This window comes from Chanodichthys erythropterus, chromosome 4 (genome assembly GCF_024489055.1).
Source record: "Chanodichthys erythropterus isolate Z2021 chromosome 4, ASM2448905v1, whole genome shotgun sequence".
NCBI classification, from domain to species: domain Eukaryota; kingdom Metazoa; phylum Chordata; class Actinopteri; order Cypriniformes; family Xenocyprididae; genus Chanodichthys; species Chanodichthys erythropterus.
In genome coordinates this window covers 14,611,023-14,631,215 of record NC_090224.1, presented here as the reverse complement: position 1 = coordinate 14,631,215, position 20,193 = coordinate 14,611,023, and the positions used below count along the sequence as shown (strand labels likewise).

The 20,193-nt window shown below is 35.8% G+C and overlaps 2 protein-coding genes and 1 long non-coding RNA gene across 10 annotated transcripts in view; 2 read left to right on the top strand and 1 right to left on the bottom strand.

The window, feature by feature from the left end:
* cad (carbamoyl-phosphate synthetase 2, aspartate transcarbamylase, and dihydroorotase) overlaps positions 1 to 3,435 on the top strand; it is a 21,456-nt gene extending 18,021 nt beyond the window's left edge. For 4 of the 5 annotated variants that reach the window (XM_067384219.1, XM_067384218.1, XM_067384217.1 and 1 more), the window contains 6 exons: positions 888 to 1,100; positions 1,770 to 1,895; positions 2,079 to 2,234; positions 2,332 to 2,433; positions 2,520 to 2,614; positions 2,756 to 3,435. In XM_067384219.1, coding sequence (XP_067240320.1) covers positions 888 to 1,100; positions 1,770 to 1,895; positions 2,079 to 2,234; positions 2,332 to 2,433; positions 2,520 to 2,614; positions 2,756 to 2,855 — 792 coding nt within the window. In that variant the 3' untranslated portion in view covers positions 2,856 to 3,435. Of the gene's footprint in view, positions 1 to 420; positions 458 to 887; positions 1,101 to 1,769; positions 1,896 to 2,078; positions 2,235 to 2,331; positions 2,434 to 2,519; positions 2,615 to 2,755 lie in introns of those variants that run through there. The other variant, XM_067384221.1, reaches the window with a different exon arrangement.
* Positions 956 to 9,039, bottom strand: LOC137019135 (uncharacterized). The gene is made up of 3 exons (XR_010894967.1): positions 4,775 to 9,039; positions 3,442 to 3,496; positions 956 to 1,092 (listed from the first exon to the last, which is right to left on the bottom strand). It is a non-coding gene; the product is annotated as an uncharacterized lncRNA (long non-coding RNA).
* On the top strand, positions 3,445 to 20,193 carry dnajc5ga (DnaJ (Hsp40) homolog, subfamily C, member 5 gamma a). 4 transcript variants are annotated; one of them, XM_067384234.1, is made up of 7 exons: positions 3,445 to 4,441; positions 9,055 to 9,188; positions 10,742 to 10,955; positions 11,750 to 11,909; positions 13,761 to 13,843; positions 16,866 to 16,901; positions 17,850 to 20,193. In XM_067384234.1, exons 2-5 carry the CDS (start codon positions 9,064 to 9,066, stop codon positions 13,838 to 13,840), a joined length of 579 nt encoding a protein of 192 aa, XP_067240335.1. In that variant the 5' UTR covers positions 3,445 to 4,441; positions 9,055 to 9,063; the 3' UTR covers positions 13,841 to 13,843; positions 16,866 to 16,901; positions 17,850 to 20,193. The 4 variants fall into 4 exon arrangements, with proteins under 4 accessions (XP_067240335.1, XP_067240333.1, XP_067240334.1 ...); XM_067384232.1 differs by having other exon boundaries at positions 16,863 to 16,901; positions 17,850 to 20,192; XM_067384233.1 differs by lacking the exon at positions 16,866 to 16,901 and having other exon boundaries at positions 17,850 to 20,192.

Genomic DNA, 20,193 nt, shown 5'->3' with positions numbered 1-20,193 from the left:
TTGATGATATCTGAGAGCTTCATGTTCATCCATTGACAGCCAACACTACTACCTTTATGGGGCTTGAAAGTGGCAGTTAAGTCGTCATTAAAGTAAGCCATGTGACTCCAGTGGTTTAACCTCAATTTTATGAAGTGGCATGGTGTTAAAAACAACCAAACATGAAGTGACAAGTGCTTTGTTTGCACTAATAATAATAATAATATTTTTTTATTATTATTATTATTATTATTATTATTAACATTATTAATTATTAACATTATTAATTATTAACAAAAAAGTCGCTTCATAAAATTAAGGTTAAACCACTGGAGTCACATGGATTACTTTTATGATGTCTTTAGTCTCTTTCTGGGGATTAAAATTGGCAGTTGTGTTGGCTCTGATTTAATCAAAAACCTCTTCGTTTTTCTTCCGAAGATGGACAAAAGTCTTACGGGTTTGGAACGACATGACGGTGAGTAATTAATGACAGAATTTTCATTTTTGGGTGAACAAACCCTTTAAGGGAATCCTTGAGGAACAGAGTGGAAGGAGCAGACTGGACCTTGATTAAACCTGTACCTTTTGATTTTTGATAGTGTCATTCTTTCCAGTAGCAGAGTATGTGCCACTGGAGGATTTGTAGTATATTGCAGCCCATCTTGAACATTACATAAACCTCCCCCAGCAGGAGTATTCAAATGCTCAAGTCAGCAGCAGTCTGGAGTCAGGATGTTGTTCAATCTGGCAGTGACGTGTCACAGTTTGAAGAAGATCTCTTCCTTTAGAAATGGGCATCTGTGGCCCTTGGAAACAGAATATCTTTGCCGAAGGAGATGAAATGAACATAGATGGGAATAATAAGTTCATATAAACTCTTCATTTAATTCTATTCTGCTCATCAGGGTAAAGTCATGGCCTCCATGTTCTACGAGGTGAGCACACGCACCAGTAGTTCGTTCGCAGCAGCCATGCAGCGTCTGGGAGGATCAGTGGTGCATTTCAGCGAGTCAACGTCCTCCACGCAGAAGGGAGAGTCTCTGGCCGACTCCGTTCACACCATGAGCTGCTATGCTGATGTCATTGTTCTGCGACACCCCATACCTGGAGCTGTAGAAGTGAGAAACACGTTAATGCATTTTTTAAGAAATGTACACTACCTTTCAAAAGTTGTAATGTTTTTCAAGTCTTGCGCTCACCAAGGTGGCATTTTATTTGATCAAAAATACTGTTCAAAATATAGTAATGTGAAATTTTATTACACTTTAAAATGTTTTCTGTTAAAAATCATTCTGATAAGCTGATTTGCTCAAGACACATATCTTTATAATCAATGTTGAAAACAGTTGCGCTGCTTTATATTTTTGTGGAAACTTTTATATTTTTTTTTCTCCAGGATTTGATTTTAATAGAAAGTAATTTCTAACAGCATTTATTTGTCATGGGAAAACCTTTGTAACATTATAAATGTCTTTTACTGTCACTTTTGATCAATTTAATGCATCCTTGATGAATAAAAATATACATTTGTCCGAGGGAAGAAAAAAAAACAAAAAAACTTACCCGGTAGTGCACTTTTGATAATGAAGTTTTGCTTTTAAGACATGACATCTAAATTGACCCCATTATTTTCTTCATAAATATTCCTTACTTGTTTCATGCACATTCTCACTGCATGTTATTCTAAAATATTATTATTATTATTATTATTATTATTATTATTATTATTATTATTATTAATTTAATAATTATTAAAAATTATTAATAATTATTCTTCTTGTTTGTAGAGTGCAGCAAGGCATTGTCGGCGGCCAGTGATCAACGCTGGTGATGGAGTCGGAGAACATCCCACTCAGGCCCTTCTGGATATCTTTACGATCCGAGAGGAGCTTGGAACGGTCAATGGCATGACTGTGAGTTCACATGGAGAAAATATTCGGTCTTCTCAAATTATTAGCTTGTGATTTTTCACTTGGAGCTGTAATTTTAGTGCCACTAGCATCACCATACAAAGTCCTCAAACAGAGCAAAGTTCTGATAATGACTTTAACACCTGTCTTGTTCTAATTTTTTGAACTTTTTTTCTTAAATCTCAGATTACCATGGTTGGTGATCTGAAGCATGGCCGTACTGTGCATTCTCTGGCTAGACTTCTCACTCAGTACAGGATCACTCTGCGCTACGTGGCCCCCAAGAACCTCAGCATGCCCGCTGAGATCATCGACTTTGTGGCCTCCAAAGGCATCAAACAGGTACGACACAATCAAAATTATGAATTCAGAAGTGGACTTCTACTTGTGCTTATTTGCATTGCTGTATCTCCCTCAAATGTCTAAACTATGTCCACAGGAGGAGTTTAACAGCATTGAAGAGGCCCTCCCAGAGACTGACGTCCTGTACATGACGAGAATACAGAAGGAGCGATTCGCCTCTGAAGAAGAGTACAAAGCGGTGGGAGAGTTTGCTGAAAAGATCATTGCATCTTTTATTTTTTAAACATCATGGAGTTTTTATAAAAGATGTACTTCTTCTGACAGTGTTTCGGGCAGTTCATCCTAACCCCACATATCATGACGGGAGCCAAAAGGAAGATGGTGGTCATGCATCCTCTTCCCAGAGTCAATGAGATCAGGTTTGCTATTCTCAGTTTAAAGCATCAGGTTAAAGTCAGATTTTCAGTAGGAGTGTCAAGGCAAATATTGGAAGCTACAATGCTGAATACAAAGTTTTGTTTGCAGTCTCTCTTAATCCATTTTTTGTTTTTTGTTTTTAGTGCGGAGGTGGACACGGATCCTCGGGCTGCTTATTTCCGCCAGGCGGAGAATGGGATGTATATTCGGATGGCATTGTTGGCTACTGTGCTGGGTCGGTGAAGGGACCATCATGGTTTAATCTTGAACATTTGGCAGTAAAGGGAAGCATTTTGTTGGCAACATACTAATTTCATGACTTGTGTTTATTCTGTGTACTCTCTGTGCAGCTACAGTAGGTGTAATATTTGAGGGGGAAGATTTGTTGTTCATTTCAGTATTGACAATAAAATTCCATATACTTACCACTTCTTATAAAACATGCACATTAATGCAACCACGGTTGAGTGTGGTTAACCTAGTTTCATCCTGAATATCTGAGATCATTAAAGCACTCTAGAATAGCAGGCTAATCAGTTCTGTTTCATTCCATTTCATTTCAGAATAAGCAAAATATTGCAAACATGGAAACAATTTTACTACTACATATCTTACTGTTATAATTGCAAATGCTGTTCTTTTTTGTTGTGCATTCACAACATTACAGACCTAGTGTTCATTTTGACATTCCATTAAGAGAACAGACTTTTGTAACTCAATCCTCTTAGTGCAAATAGGTAGATACAGTATGGTAGAAAGATTATTCTTCATTAGAGTGAAACTTTTGTAATTGTATTTTTAGAAAATAATAAAAAATGCTATCTCAGACCTTTCTCTGCTTTATAATCTGTCATTCCACTGCAACCTCATACAGTCCACCTGCTCTATAAACACACATAGTACAAATAAAGGGAGACAATATCATCATAAAACACCTGCACATTTGGTAGAATGTAAGACTAAATAAACTTATTTATTGGATGTTTTCAATACTAGTAATGCTTTGGTGAAGTTGTCCTGTATCAATTAAAATGCATGAAGAAAAAGTTCCCATGTACACACAAACGACATCTGTTAAATGTACAAGTTTACATCTTGACAAAAATTTACATTGAAATCCATTATTTCACCCCAAAATCTAAAATTGCCATTGGTGTATTGTTTTCCATTACTGAATTTTAAATAAATTAGCATAAATAGAATGATATTTTTTTTTTTTACTCAATTTGTTTATTATTTAAAGTTTCTATAAACCGAAACCCGCTAAAAAAATTCAAAACTCCTGACTTACACATTTACGTCATTACTAAACTCTGCGCTTCAGACTTTTATTTTGAAAACTGAAATAAACTACATATAAATAGACTACATATAAACCCTTGTTATTTTTCACATGATAATTTGGAGTCTTAAATTCAACCCCGCCTTCTAATGTACAGTTTGTTTAATAACTAAAATGTTATATTAACCTGCTACACATGATAGAATCCGTCCTGGAGTCGTTTGAGTAAATCAAAGTCAAAGCATCGATTACGCCCAATGGTATTCTACGGTCATAATCCATAGAACGAGAGTCGACTCCGCTGAAGATTTGACTCCCATGATTCAATCGTGCGCCTTATCTTTCAAGGGAGCCGAACATGCTGGAGATTCGGTTCAAAGAGTCGACTTCAGTAATCAAGCGCGTCCTCAGAGCGCTCTACGCTTTCAAGGGAGGACATGCGGCGATAGCAATGAGGAGCTGTACATAGGATATCTAAAGAACCATTCGGCTGAGTCCTCTATGATTCAGCCACAATTGACTATATCACATTACCACCCAGTTCAAGGTGAGTTTTAATCGGCTGTGCGGAAATTTGCCGCTCACAATCCACAGAAAATTTGCTATCTTGGCTAAACCTGCTAATGCTAACTGCCTAGTCAGCCGTTTGCTTCATCGATAAAAGTAATTGCAAATTCATAATGACCCTATAAACCAGTCAGTATCGTGTATGAATTTAATATTAGCTGTGTTATGGATGTAAATTTGCTGGAGGTTTTATATTCAGTGTGGTATTGTTGACAGTAGGTATGAATTAAATGGTCGAATTTCGTGCTTTCTTCACAGATCCGTCCAGATATATCAATAATCCTGAATAAAGATGAATAAACCCCATGTTTACCTGTGTTAACTGAGCTTTAGATATTGTTTCCAGTAGCTGTTGTACAGGTCAACCCAAACAGGTCATGGTTAAACTGTGAAGAGTGAAGGAAAACACAGGGTCTGAAGTGGATAGTAATCTGTACTGGATTAAGACTGGATTATAGTTTTACAAGGACACTGGCCCGTTACAACAGCCAACAAGTAATGTAAATATGATGACTATGATAATACCTCAGATGCATATCCTCGACAGGATCAAAATAAACCTTATCAATGGACACATGACGTCACAAGACTCAACCCAGATGTGGTTGTGGAGAGTTAACTCGTGTTTTTGTTCAGATCTATTGCAATGTTGAACTATTGTGAAAGCCAATAAAGTTGAGCAAAGGATGTCGTTGGTATTTCTAATAAATAGTTTTCTGCTTCATTACAAACAGTTGTTTTTTGTTGTTTTGAGTAGTGTCATATTTGATCTATTGCTTGGTGAATATATCTACCTAATAGGGACAAGCCACATGTTTACCTGGTTTTTGAGAGATGGAGGTAATAATTTACTACTAAACAGTGTGTTTGAGTTCGACCAAGTCGACCATTTATCAGTAGCCCCTCAAGAGAGAATCGCAGTAGATTGAACATTGATGTCAGGCCCAATTGTGTGCAAATGAAACTTGCGTACATATTTATTATGTTTTTTAATTCATGCTGCAGTGCATATAATAAATTGTCATGGACTACATCACCCACTGTCACTAACTTTTAAGCCAAATGTTAAAATGAAAGCATTTAACATATTACAGATATCTTCTGCTTTTGCATTTATTTGATATAAAAAAGTAATATTGTGAAATATTATTTCAATATAAAATAATTATTTTTTATTTACATTCTAATAATATGCTGATTTTGCTGCTCAAAAAATATTATTATTATTATCAATGTTGAGACAGTTGTGCTGCTTTTGTTTCATAAATATCTTTACAATCACTTTCTTAAATATTTTTTGTGGAAACCATCATACTTTTTTTTTCAGGATTGAATAGAAGCTCAAAGGAACAGCATTTATTTGAAAAATAATTTTTTAGTAGCATTATAAATCTCTTTACTGGTGCTTTTGAGCAATTCGATGCATTTTTGCTGAATATAGTCAAGTCACCTTTATTTATATAGAGCTTTTTGCAATGCAGATTGCGTCAAAGCAGCTTTATAGTGATGTACTAGGTATTACAACGAGATTAGGACTCCCAAAGTCATCTGTGTCTTCAAATGTTTAACAGATTTATAAAAATCATGCTGTTATTATTATTAGCTTCCTTGACTTTTAAAGGTTTTGTTGCTCAAGTTTCTAACCATTGAGTATTGGTGTATGATGCATTAGGTTTGAATAAAGTAGTGTCAGCTTCGTCATGTCAGACTGGTTCATTTAGGAGCATTGAGCCAGTTGTCATCATCTGGAAGAAAGTGACCTGTGTGATTAGTGTTCGTTCTCATTAGATGTTGGCACAGTTGCTAGATCCATCCGAAATACATTGACTGTAGTAGAGTTAAGCCTGGGATAAGCTTACAGCTTGATGAACAGAGGTTCATCTGAATCTCGCACAGCTGCAGTTTGATACGAGTGATCGTTTAGCTTTCTAGTGTATGCATCCTTTAATTAATAAGATGTAACTCTATCTTATGCTTGTTTTACCAGGATTATTATTATATTTCTGGTTGTGTGATCATCTCTTAACTGGCTCTAAACTTTTCTTGAATGAATGATTGAATGGAATTATTTTAAGCTTGTGGTGGCTTAGGGGTTTGCAACTTTGAAAGACTGGAATAGAGTGTAGCAGTAGACTTTGAATGCGAAAATCCCATTTTCTCAAAAAAAAAAAAAGTAACCTTTAAAGCTTCTGTAAAAGGTGCAAGTCTGTTCTGTAGAAATTACCTTGGTGTTTAATTGCCAGATTTTTGTTGAACAGACATCCGCAATGTTGTCCTTATAATGTGACCTACCAGCGTCAGTTGTGTCACTTCACCTTCATTCATAAATCCCCTCTTGTAGCCTCATGGGATAGTAAAGTGTCCAGCAAATGCACACTATAGAATCTCACTGGAAGTAGCAGGTCATCCGGGGACTATTCGCCCACTTTTTTTCAAATACTATGTATTTGAAAATACATAGTATTAGGTTGGGGAATGTGAACACATTCAATTCTCCAAAGCTGTTCACCATGCTTGCGAATGCGATTAAATTTCATTAAAGGTGCCCTAGAATCAAAAATTGAATTTATCTTGGCATAGTTGAATAACAATAGTTCAGTACATGGAAAAGACATACATTGAGTTTCAAACACCATTGTTTCCTCCTTATGTAAATCTCATTTGTTTAAAAGACCTCCGAAAAACAGGCGAGTCTCAACATAACACATTATCATTAATATGTATGACCCAAATATTTGCATATGCCAGCCCATGTTCAAGGCATTACACAAAAGCAGGCAGTATTAACTTCTGGATCTGTGCACAGCTGAATCATCAGACTAGGTAAGCAAGCAAGAACAACAGCGAAAAATGGCAGATTGAGCAATAATAACTGACATGATTCATGATTACATGATATTTTTAGTGATATTTGTAAACTGTCTTTCTAAATGTTTCGTTAGCATGTTGCTAATGTACTGTTAAATGTGGTTAAAGTTACCATCGTTACTTACTGTATTCACGGAGACGAGAGCCGTAGCTATTTTCATTTTTAAACACTTGCAGTCTGTATAATTCATAAACACATCTTCATTCTTTATAAATCTCTCCATCAGTGTGTAATGTTAGCTTTAGCCACAGAGCACCATCAAACTCATTCAGAATGAAATGTAAACATCCAAATAAATACTATACTCACATGATCCGACGCATGCGTGCAGTATGCATGATGAACATCTTGTAAAGATCCATTTGAGGGTTATATTAGCTGTGTGAACTTTGTAAATGCACTGTTTTATAGTCAAGAGCTCAGGGGGCAGGGAGCGCGTGATTTAAAGGGGCCGCAGCCTGAATCGCTGCATAGTTAATAGGCAATTTAATTTGAAAAAAATCTATGGTGTATTTTGAGCTAAAACTTCACAGACACATTCAGGGGACACCTTAGACTTATATTACAACTTGTAAAAACTGGTTCTAGGGCACCTTTTAAGTGCGCGTCTCTGAACACTGACTGTTTCTATAGCAACAAGCTTCTACTGGCAGTTGCAGTGACGCGATGACTTTACCAATCGGCGATTGGCTCTTTTATTTAGAAGGCGGGACTTACTCCCCCATATTGCAATAAAAAATACACAAAATATAAGTCAAGTTTGGGGTTGGCAAGTTTTTAAATATGTTTGAAAGAAGTATCTTATGCTCACCATGACTGCATTTATTTGATCAAAAATGCAATATTATTCAATAATTGCAATATTCTGAAATATTATTACAACTTTACCAATTTAAAATAATTTTTTTCTATTAATGTATTTTGCTGAATTTTCAGCATCATTACTCCAGTCTTCAGTGTCACATGATGCTTCAGAAATCAAGAAACATTTATTCTTATCAATGTTGAAAACCATTGTGCTGCTTTTTTGTGTATGTGGCAACCATGATGTATTATTTTTCAGGATTATTTGATGAATTGAGATGTCGAAACAGAATTGATTTGAAATGGAACTCTTTTGTAACATAAATTACTAAGAAATGTGTGTTGTTGCCAGAAGCATTAATTTCACAATAGTGGTGTGAGGATGTGGTTCAGAAAGGTGTGTCTGAGAAGGATCCATGTTCAGTGTTTAAACCACTTAAAATAGTCTTTCATGATCAGGAAAGGTGTCATGTGCGTACAAGCGTCTAATTGCCTTTGTCAACGTGGAGTTGTAATCTGTGAGATCAGCAAAACATAATCTTCTTTAGCAGGCGTTATGAGAATGGGGGAAGCCATTGCGCTGCCCACCATTGCATGCTGGTACATATCCTATGATTATGAGAGCAAACATCTCATTAATGTTTTCTTAGTAGTGTTTAAGTAATTTCCAGATGGATTACCGATAAACATCCGAAATCCGCACCTGTTATTTCAACATGAACACAGAATTCACCTTCGACACACCTTGTATCCACACAGTGTGTTGTTAAAATAGAGCCGAGTGCTTTCTGCTTGCTTTGGCTGTGTACATTGTTCCATGTGTCAACAATGAGCTGCTGCAGAAGAGTTTGAAGAGTAGCTCCCATTGGATGCAATGAATTTTTTAAATGCATAATTCTGTCTGTTTTGCTGTTCTTTAGCATTGAATCATGGCAGATGCCAAGCCGTCCTCTGACAGGCCTCAGAGGAAGATGTCCACCACAGGGGACAGTTTATACAAGGTGCTGGGATTGGAGAAAGGGGCCACAGCAGAGGACATTAAAAAAGCCTACAGGTGCAGTAAACCTTGTCATTACATGGATTTTTTTATTTTTTTTACTTTATGTTCCTTGAAGTTCACTTATATAATGTTAATACATTTTTTGCACAAAAGAACAAATGAAGAGTTTGGTTCCAAAACACTATAAATCCATTTTGATTCATTTGAGTAAAACTGTGTTTTCTTTACCAAGAAAGTGGCCAGATGAAAAACACTATTTTCTGTTTCAAACTTTCACATAGCACCTTTTGGTTATAAAAACATAAAAAAAATCAAATCTTTATTATAAAACCGTATTATTATTATTTTTCCCAAAATGCAATAAATCCATGACACGTTTTTTTTTTTTTTTTTTTTTCAAAATTATTATAGTTATGTTTTTATATTGAAAATACACAAAGTAAGTTGATTCACATATATGACAGCCTCTGAACTCAGTCAGTACTAATCTTTTATACAGGCATTTGACTAAAAATACATTCAGTCGTCACTCCCAAAATGAATTCAGCGAGTCATCTTGTTAATGTTATAAATTACTCGAGTGCCTCATCTTCTCAATCTCCTCACATAAATGATTACATTTATGTACACAAAGTAGATAAGGAAAGCCAGGATGCCGGGTGTATTCAGAGAGCTGCCATTACTGTTTACAGTGCGTGTAATGGTGCATGTGTAAAGGGAGACTGGCATTTGTCGTGGTTTGGAAAGAAAGGGAGAAAACATGACAGAATAACACGACAGATATCGCATTTTGCACAAAATTAATAAATGACTTTTCAATACCGACCAGATACAATACTGATTTTGGCAGAAACTCAATTTTTTTCGTTTATTGCGTTTTGGAACCAAACTTTTCAAATATTTATGCAGAAAAACTATTATTTTCATTTTGACTCTGTCTGAAATAATACGTTTTTAAGGGGCGACTCCTTTAAGTCTTGTCAGTAAAGTCGTTGAATAGAAAAAAGCATCAGTGCCCCCTTGGTATTGCACGTAAGCGTTTGCAAAACATTATTCATATAAATCCATCATTTACAGACAAATTACACATTATGAAATCATTTACTTGCGGTTTGTGATGCATCTGCTTTCAGGTTCAATACAGTTGGCTGATTCATCTTTCAACAAAAGCTTCTTTGCGAACTCTTCGTTACACTGTTCCTCGTTTACAAAACAAAGTTTTTATAATTAAATCATGGCCTTTGTGATTTGAAAATCACACTAAGCAATATCGCAATTTCTATTTAATGATGATATATTGTGGAGCCCTAGCCTAAACTGTTGGTGTGTATGTGTCATTCACTGAAATGCAAATTTAACTGCAGCCAAGTGACTTTGCGCGACTTTGTTGTTGTAATGTATTGGGAAGTCAGAATGCATATCCATTGACAGAAACATACATTAGCCAAAATTCTATCTGTCTGTTTTACGTGTTATTTTTAACAAGCCTATTATAGATGTGTAGTCAGATTTAAGTTGAACTAACTTAATCATTTCAATTGAGTTGTTTGTTCTGCAAACAGGGTTTCTACACAAGATTCATGTTAAGAAATTCTTTGTTTTTAAAGAAAACTAGCTCTGAAATACCATCCAGACAAGAATCCAGACAACCCAGAAGCTGCAGAAAAGTTCAAAGAAATCAACAATGCCAATTCAATCCTCACCGATGAGACCAAGCGCAAAATCTACGATGAGTATGGTTCCATGGGGCTCTACGTGTCCGAGCAGTTTGGAGAAGAGAGTGTCAAATACTACTTCCTCATGTCAAAGTGGTGGTTCAAGGTGAGAGCTCGTTTCCGCATAAACAGAGGTTTTATTTACAGCTGCATGAAAAAGGTTCATTGCTGATTGTTTTTACTGTAAACTCAATGTGTTGACTTCTACTGACTTTCTGTGGTGACATTACTCAGAGACGCAGTTCTGATGAAATAAGGAGTTGCGTGATTTTGCCTAGCACGAAAATTTTTTGTTTAAAAATCTGTTTTCTAAGATAGAATTTGTGAAATATTATTGGAAAGACGGCAATCAAAAATAAACAATACAGACTGCATGAATTCTGGGTTTTTGTGATCAGAAGAGATGAGTGGGCAATGGAAAACCTGGAATTAAAAAAAAAAGAGCAGAATGATTGCAGAAGGAAATTGGTGTCACTCCAAACCACTACCATAATCTGAGGAGAACAGACGTCACGTTACTTAGCAAGCTTTGTTCTCTTTGAGATGCTACGTTCTGAATTTACTTTACAGATGATAGTGGCTTTTGATCCACATGCAGTCATTTTCTCAAATAGTTTTAATGCACAAAGCAAGACAGCTGAACCTGATCAAAATGCATCTTTTTATCTACAAAGCTATAAATAAATGCTGATGTGCTTTGTTTTTTGCCAATCATTTTCCTCGTATTTCAGCTTGGGAGCATTCAAAAAGCTACTCGAACTTTCTAGTATGATAGTGACTGACCGACTAGGACAGAGTAGTAGCTGGTGGTAGCATCTTGCTAACTTGTGGCATTAAGCTTCCAACATGTGCCTTTCTGAGAGAGCCATCTATGATCTGAGGTCTGTGTCCTTTCCGCAGGCTACGGTCATGTGCTGTGCCGTTTTCTCCTGTTGCTGCTGCTGTTGCTGCTGCTGTTTCTGCTGTGGAAAGTGTAAACCACCAGAGGAGGATGAGAACTACCAATACGTGGACCCAGAAGACCTGGAGGCACAGATCAAAGCAGAGCAGGATGGAGGAGGTGAGCCTTGAGTTTGTTGGGAAGGGGAGCATCTTTTGGTCTGACTCTAATAACACTCTTCTTTTAGATGGATGACTAAAGTATTGTTTATCTGACAGTTTGATGTTGGGAATCGGACAAAAGAATTAGCTATTTGAATCTTTCACTGAATGAACTTACTTAATCTGTCAGAATGGCTACAGAATCAAGCTATTATTAAACTGCAAGTTATTACTTTCAGCAGTTTGTGATTTAAGTATTTCTATAAATGCCATTCAAAAGATTGGGGTTGGTACGATTTTATATTTTTGAAAGAAATCTCATATGCTCAACAAGGCTGCATTTATTTAATCAAAATGCAGTAAAAACAGTAATATTACAATATTTATTTGAATATGTTAAAATGCATTTTCAGCAGTAATTAATCCAGTCTTCAATGTCACGAGATCCTTCAGAAATTATTCTAAGAAATATTTCTTATCACATGTTTTTGCTGCTTATATTTTTGCATTTATTTGAAATAAAAATCTTTTGTAACATTACATATGTTTTTACAGTCACTTTTGATCAATATAATATATCCTTGCTGAATAAAAGAATTAAAAAAAAATCTTACTGACCCAAAATGGAGTATAATTTTACTTTTTTTAATATGTAAACTTATAGGCAGACATAATTGAAATTGATAATTTGCAGTTATATAGTTAGATCCATTGAATTCATTTATTAATATCCAACACTGCTAACTATATAAAGTGTCTATTTTACAAGGGGAGACTAGATAGTCTTTGCTAAAGCCTCATCCGCAGTTGAGGAGGTGTCTGACATCTCGGTAGAGACACGTGATGTTGCTCAGGTGGCGTGAACAGCAGGAACAAATTTAACAGATGAAGCAAAAAAAATAAACATGTAGCTATTTATAACTGATTTTGCATATATAGATGTCAGTTCTTTTGTTAGGTTGTCCTCTGAGGGTTGTTTATTATTAATGCTCATACTTGGAGATGGGGATTTCAACATCATAACAAATTGAAAAAATTAAGAATAAGTTTGATATTGTCAAGTATAATCAGTTCTGATGGATGAATTGTGCTTTTCTCATGTCTAGTCCTTTAAATATGAGATAAAAAATATCAATGAGGACATGGAAGATTGATTGCCACAGATTCATATTAAATTGAATATTCAGATCACCCATCATCTTCAAATGTTGCACTACATTTTATATTAATAGTCCAGTCCTGTATTCTGGTGTGATCTTGTGTTTGAAATGACCTGAAGGTGTGCAGTTTATCTTTTTGTTTAATGCTGAATTTAATGAAGTGTCAAATGAGACAGGACTCATTTCACTTGACTTTGATCATTCAAGATGCATATGCATCAGTCAGCTAGGACATTGGGTATTGAGCGCCTCTTGTCTTCCTGATGCTAATATAGCTTTTATATTATTTATAGAGTGCAAGCACAAGGTGTTTGGTCAATTTAGCTGTCTAAATTTAGCACTAGCAAATGAATGACAGTCAAGTTAAGTAGAAAAGAAATACTGGCACGTTACAGGTTTGATCCTGTAATATTGAATAATACTCTAATTTTTGTGATTTTATTTACATTTCCTGTTATTCTTAAAAAGTGCCATCTTTTATATTTATGAATATTACCATTTTTTTTATACATAAACCAAGTACATCATACAGATATTGCCCTTAATGTGTAGTAAGTGAATTTAAATGATGTTTGCATGTTTAAAGGTTCAATTTAAAGGTATAAACCACCAATTTTTTGGCCATCCTAACAGCTGTGAGAGAGTACATTACAATGAAATCTTTCATGTGACTTGTAATGCCAGATAATGGTTTCCCTTTTACTCGACAGGTGAAACTATAATTATTGTCCAGCCTATACCTAGTCCTGGTCAAGAAATCTGCAATGAAACTTTACCGGATTCAAAATGACTTGTAAGATGAATATTTATCGCCAGCATGAGTCACTCCATTGTGAATGTCTACCTACAGAACCCTGTGTTTGTCCACGATTCACATCATTGTCTTTTACTAACATTTAGATTACTGTGCCACATTTGATGTTTGCGTTTGCTGTTACAAAGGCTTCGAGTTAGTCATTGCATCTGGTTTTCAGACTTTATTAAACATTGTAAGGCCCAACATTTTGATGACCTCATTGAGCTCATTAAGTAGATCAAATGTTTTCCTTTTTAAGGAACTTTATGCAGTGAACTGAAACCTAAAGCCAGTTACTTGCATTACAGATCTGGAGATCTTGAGTTGTGTTTGCTTTACTAGGCCCATGCATGAACCTAAAGCTTTGCATGTGTGTGCTGTGGATGTCCTTGTTTTGCATGTTGTCAGGCCGAGCCTTTTTCTGCCAAGTACTTTGAACCTCCTGTAGATTTTGGAGTTTGGTGAGCAGGAGGTGGAAGGACACCATCTGACCCTTTAGTTCATGTTAGTGCCAGACCAAACAGCTGAGAAATGAATAACTTTCTAATATTTAATATATTAATTGATTAGCATTCTTAATTGTATTAATAATGCAATAATTAATAACAATAATTGTTAATATTATAATAATAATATAGTAAATATATTTTAAGAAATATATTTTAAAGAAGCTAAAAAGGATGCATTTAATTGATCAAAGGGACAGTAAAAAACTTTTACAATGTTACAAAATATTTTCAATTTTAAATAAAAGCTATTTTTTAAACTTCTATTCAAAGAATATTGTTGTAATACTCTTTGACAATATTACTGTTTTTACTATATTTTGAGAAAAATAAATCAGCATTTGTAAGCATAAGAGGCTTTTTTCTAAAGCTTAATCTTATTGGCCCCAAACTTTTGAACAGTACTGTATACTATATATAATAATATAAAATAGTATAATATTTTGTTATGAATTATTTAGTATTAGTGCAGTTTTCAGTATTTTAGAGCAGTCTGATTATAATTTCCTCAGTGCATTCTTTACCTAATGTGCTTGTTGTAATACTTTGCACTATAATTCCAGAAAATGGAATAATAGTGTGTAGTTTCAAGGAAACACTTAACTATAACAGTCCCATAGGATTTTGAGACTGTGGTCCCTCTAAGGGGGTCCAGGGGCATGCTCCTGGAAGATTAAAGTTAAATTTAAAGGGTTAGTTCACCCAAAAATGAAAATTCTGTCGTCAAATTACCCTCATGTCGTTCCACACCCGTAAGACCTTTGTTCATCTTTGAAACACAATTTAAGATATTTTTTATGAAATCCGATGGTTCAGTTAGGCCTCTATTGCCAGCAAGACAATGAACACTTTCAGATGCCCAGAAAGCTACTAAAAACATATTTAAAACAGTTCATGTGACTACAGTGGTTCAACCTTAATGTTATGAAGCGCCAAAAAAAAAAAAAAAAAAAAAACCCTTTATTCAACAATATCTAGTGATGGGCGATTTCAAAACGCTGCTTCATGAAGCTTCGAAACTTTTCAAATCTTTTCTTTTGAATCAGTGGTAGCACGTACCAAACTGCCAAAGTCACGTGATTTCAGTAAATGAGGCTTCGTTAAGTCATAAGTGTTTCGAAATTTCAATGGTTCACCACTAGGGGGCGTGACTTTGGCAGTTTAATACACACTCCGAACCACTGATTTGAAACAAAAGATTCGTAAAGCTTCGAAGCTTCATGAAGCAGTGTTTTGAAATCGCCCATCACTAGATATTGCTGAATAAAGTTGTTGTTTTGTTTTTTTTTTACCGCACAAAAAGTATTCTCGTCGCTTCATAACATTAATGTTGAACCACTGTAGTGTAGTATGATAGTGACTGTTGTTTTATGTTTTTAGTACCTTTCTGGGCATCTGAATGTGTTAATTGTCTTGCTGGCATTGGAGGCCTCACTGAGCCATTGACTTTTATCAAAAATATCTTAATTTGTGTTCTGAAGATGAACAAAGGTCTTACGGGTGTGGAAAGACATGAGGGTGAGTAATTAATGACAGAATTTTCATTTTTGGGTGAACTAACCCTTCAAAGTTAAAACTCACAGCACATGCAGAGATGAAGTTCACTGCATTCATTCACTGTGAACTGAGCCGTTCTGAGATGCGGAAAACACTGGGTCACAAGCTAATCGTGTGAGCAAAGTGCACACTTCACTTTGAAATGCAGCGCAAACACATATAGTTATTTAGTCACAGTCTTTTGTGATTTGATAAGGGCACAATGCCATATCACGCTTTCGATATTATTTTGACATATACTTTGTCAAAGCAATGGCACAAAACTCCGTTAGAGACCTTTAATGTTATTATGTAAAGTTTTTAATTATTTTCAGTTCATTATGAAACTGTAGCGGCAAAGATTAGACTATGGCGGGCTGGTTAAGCATTACTGCATAATGTGTTTTGTAACACACATGTAATTATTGATGAGGAATTCTGTCTAAAATAAAGGACAATTCTTAATAATAATTAAATTGGTAGTAGTAATAATAATACTAAATTATTACTATTATTTTTATTATTATTATTATCCTGCATTAAAACCACTATGTTAGAGGATCTTAGGATCTGTCAGTGAGTGCGAGGATGAGTCAGCAGGAAATGGGATTTCTGTTGGGACGGTTGCGTCAGCATAAAGCAAAGCTGTCAAAGCAGGTTCATCTCATCGATAGAAATGCAATCAACACGAGCCGTCTCGCACTGAGGCACCGCTGGCCTGTCAGCGCAACCATCTGTTCAGCAATGTCATCTTCATCTCACCTCACATCTCTATGTATAGCCTTTTTTACCATCTCACCACTGTTTCGTGTCACACTTCTTTTTCTTTTGCTCTCTGTTATTTTAACAAGGTATACAGAGTGTTTTGTTTTCATTTTTAATGTTTTGCCCGGAGTGATTAATTATAATGAACAAATGCATTAAGAAATTCTCTAATTTCATTTTTTGCTGCACATGGATGCTTGACCGCTTAGTAGGACGGTGATTTGGAAGAGCTGCATCAGGGAAGGGAGGTACGTGTCTTGGAGCAGAGCTGTGTCCACCTTTGGACATATTACCAAGAAACCGCATCCACTATAGAAAACAGTGTAGGCCTAGTGTGCACATTCCCTGCTTGGAAAACCCACATATCCTTCATCGTCCCATAAAACCTACTGGTAATGCATCTCAGTAAAACTGTATGTTCTGTCCATCTGGCTGTCTAATCCTCAAAATTGATGGCTTCATGCAAAACAGAAACAAATAGTCTATCTGCATGAATGCATGCACAACTTAATAGTACTGGTGGACCGATATGTCAGCTGAAATTTGGACTATTTTGAGATAGGCACCTGGTGATAATTCTGTCGACTTGGAAGATGAACAGAAGTGGTTGTTCCCTCTTCTCTCTTGGTAGTATAAAAACAGCATGATACCACCAATCAATGAGTGATGGATACTGCAAATTTCATATTTTTATTAATATAATTTAATTTTTATGAGTTCAGATGCAAAAGCTGCTAAACGCCATCTGTCAAAAATTAGATGATATTGAGCAAATGCTCTCCACGCATATTATGTTCATCAAATACTTCAAATCTGCTAAATCCTAGCGTTTGGCCCATAAACACAACAGTGCTCCTTTTGCTGCTGTAAAACTGATGTTTTACTGTCTTGTTGTCCAAAGAGGTGGACTTAACGATGTTTTTGCAAAAAAAAAAGACTCAAATTTGTTTAATGCCAATGAATTTATTAAAGTGACATTTTTGGAAATAAGGCATTTCAATAACTAATAACCTTTTCATTGCCATTAAAGTGAAAAGATTGTTAAATTCTTAGATAATATCTGTATTTATATTGACTACTCTGCTCTTGACATTGTCCAAAGTCCAAATCGGTTGACCGCTGCTTTGTAGTTTTGCTAAAGAATTGAAGTCATGATATTCACATCCTAATTCTGTCCTTTATTGTCCATTTCATAGGCTCAAATGTCCCTATTTTGATTCAGCCCAGTTCCACCATCAACACCTCAGAGTCCATGCATTTCGCAGCCAGCCAGTCCGTGTACAACACCCAGAAATGAGCCACCTGCCTGGTCCCGGTCATCACAGAGGGGGTCCTGCTGACGGACTCTAAGGCCCCTGATGTAATACGCTGATCGCAGGGCATCATGGCACCAGGACTGAACTGTGCCACTGCATCATACCCTGACTCTGACCCACTGCAAACGAGTGACTGTTTGCCAAAAGACAAGGAAGCCAATCTCACTTAATCTGTGTCTCCATTGGTGTGTATGTCTGTCTGTAACCACATGTTCATTTCCAAAAGCTATGAGACTGGTGCCGTTTTGCAGTGCTCCAGGAGGGAAGTGGGTTTTAATTTTAGGGTGTTTCTTTCTGGTTTTGGCTATTTATTTATTTTTTTTATTTTGTTTTTTTGTGTTAGAAGCATGGATGTGAGTGGAATGACCATGTGAGTGCATGCAAAGCAATAACAGCATGCCTCTACTATACAGCATAGGAACGTGTGCAAAACCCCTCCCACTTCTCTTCATCCAAAAGTGGAGCCATAACATGGCACCTTTTTTTTTAGTTCGCTTCTTTAGATGGGAGTTTTTCATTTTGAAGTTTGCAGTCATCTGTTACATTTTCATTATACTGCATTTCGTTAAAGATCAAATCGGTCAATCTTACGCAAATGGCAAGACATAGCTGCCTAATGACCCTTTCTGACCAAAGCCAAGGCAGACGCCTCAAATGTCAGCTAACGTGCCGTGCTTGGTATTCCAAGCCGTGTGCAATGGTCGTTCATTTCCCTAAAATCAAAACACTTGAATATGCTGGTGAAAAGTTTTTTTTGTTTTGTTTTTTCCTATGCACTTTTTTTTCCTACTACCTTCATAGGAGGCTTCTAATGCAACTCTAATGGCTTCAGCCCTTATGGCTACTTTACTGCAAAAGCAAGAATATCTGTAAATGTGAATTTTTAATTTGTTCATAGGGGCTGAAATGGGATCAACCCTACTTTTGGCGAACGCTATGTCAAATCATGGAGCAAACCTATGCTTTCTTCATGCTCTTAGGGCATATGACAACAAAACGCAAATATTTTTAATGATCTTATTTATTTTTAATATCAATATTGAGATTGTGTATGACATTTTCTGATTGAAACGATGCACTGTGTAAACTTCATTGTGAAATTTTGGATCTGCAAGAGACTCGTGAATTTAGCAATAAGGAAATGCCCGTTGTGTTCAATGTGATGGACTCGACCGTAGTCAGGTTACTTTTAGAAACCCTACATTAGTTGCCAAATGTTTTCCCTATAAATTGTTGTTCCGAATGCCATAGTATATATTTGGATTGTACACCATTTTGTTTCTGTGTGCAAATAATATTGTATGTAATAATTTCAAGTAGTGTATGGCCATCTGTCTGTTTTGGTTGTCATTTCAGGGGGGCATTTTCTTATAGCCAAGAAGTTTTCTTTTTTCCCGTTAAACTGGATATTGATTTCATAGAATAAACTTGCCAAAAGATAAAGAGATGAGGGCAGACATTCATTAGAAAGCATTGCGATATGATCTGCTTCCAAACCAACTGTTACTTTCTTTCAGAATATTTTTCATTCTTCATTTCTTTCCAATGGTACATTTCCATGCTCACTGGATCACTTCATTTCAATGGACAGGGCACATTTCAGCAATCAAATCTGGATTTTTTTTTTTTTTTTTTTTTTTACTTTTTTGGCACTTTGTTTGGGGTGCAAAGGATTTTAAAGCGTTTGAGAGGTTTTGGCCTCTTCACCAGTGCACATATTAAGTTTTATGATGCTGTGTGTAGTAACCTGTTTGATGATGAGGGGGAAAAGCCAAGGCTGGTCTGAATTTACCAATGGCCAAAACTTAGCCTAAGAACCATGACACTACATCGTTACTTTCCTCCTGTTTTTATTCAACATGGTTCGTAATGCATCGCATATTTAATTGTGTTTATATTATTGAATCTGAATTCATTAAATAAATGGGGATTTGTAAAAAATTTGCATTTTGAGTGATTCTTATTGCAATGTTGCCTTTTAAACTAGCCATTCATAAGATCCATACATGATTACATAGCTTCCAGGTTTTCATTTTTTAATTGGTACTATTAGTCTGGTTGGAAATGAGTGGTAGCTTATGTCTGCTATCTGGTTAACTTCACACTGCAGCTTCATGTGCTATAGTTGTACCCATAAGCTTGTAATCATCTTAGAGTACAACTCCACACGCTCATTAACAGTCCTTTCAACATACTTAACAGGAAGTGCAGACTCAGATTTAAC

Excerpts from the sequence above, each read along its gene's own strand:
- dnajc5ga (XM_067384231.1), top strand. The coding sequence starts at position 9,064 with ATGGCAGATGCCAAGCCGTCCTCTGACAGGCCTCAGAGGAAGATGTCC. Across the intron at positions 10,956-11,749 it reads TGTCAAAGTGGTGGTTCAAG|GCTACGGTCATGTGCTGTGC; the intron begins GTGAGAGCTCGT and ends TCCTTTCCGCAG. Across the intron at positions 11,910-17,849 it reads AGCAGAGCAGGATGGAGGAG|GCTCAAATGTCCCTATTTTG; the intron begins GTGAGCCTTGAG and ends TCCATTTCATAG.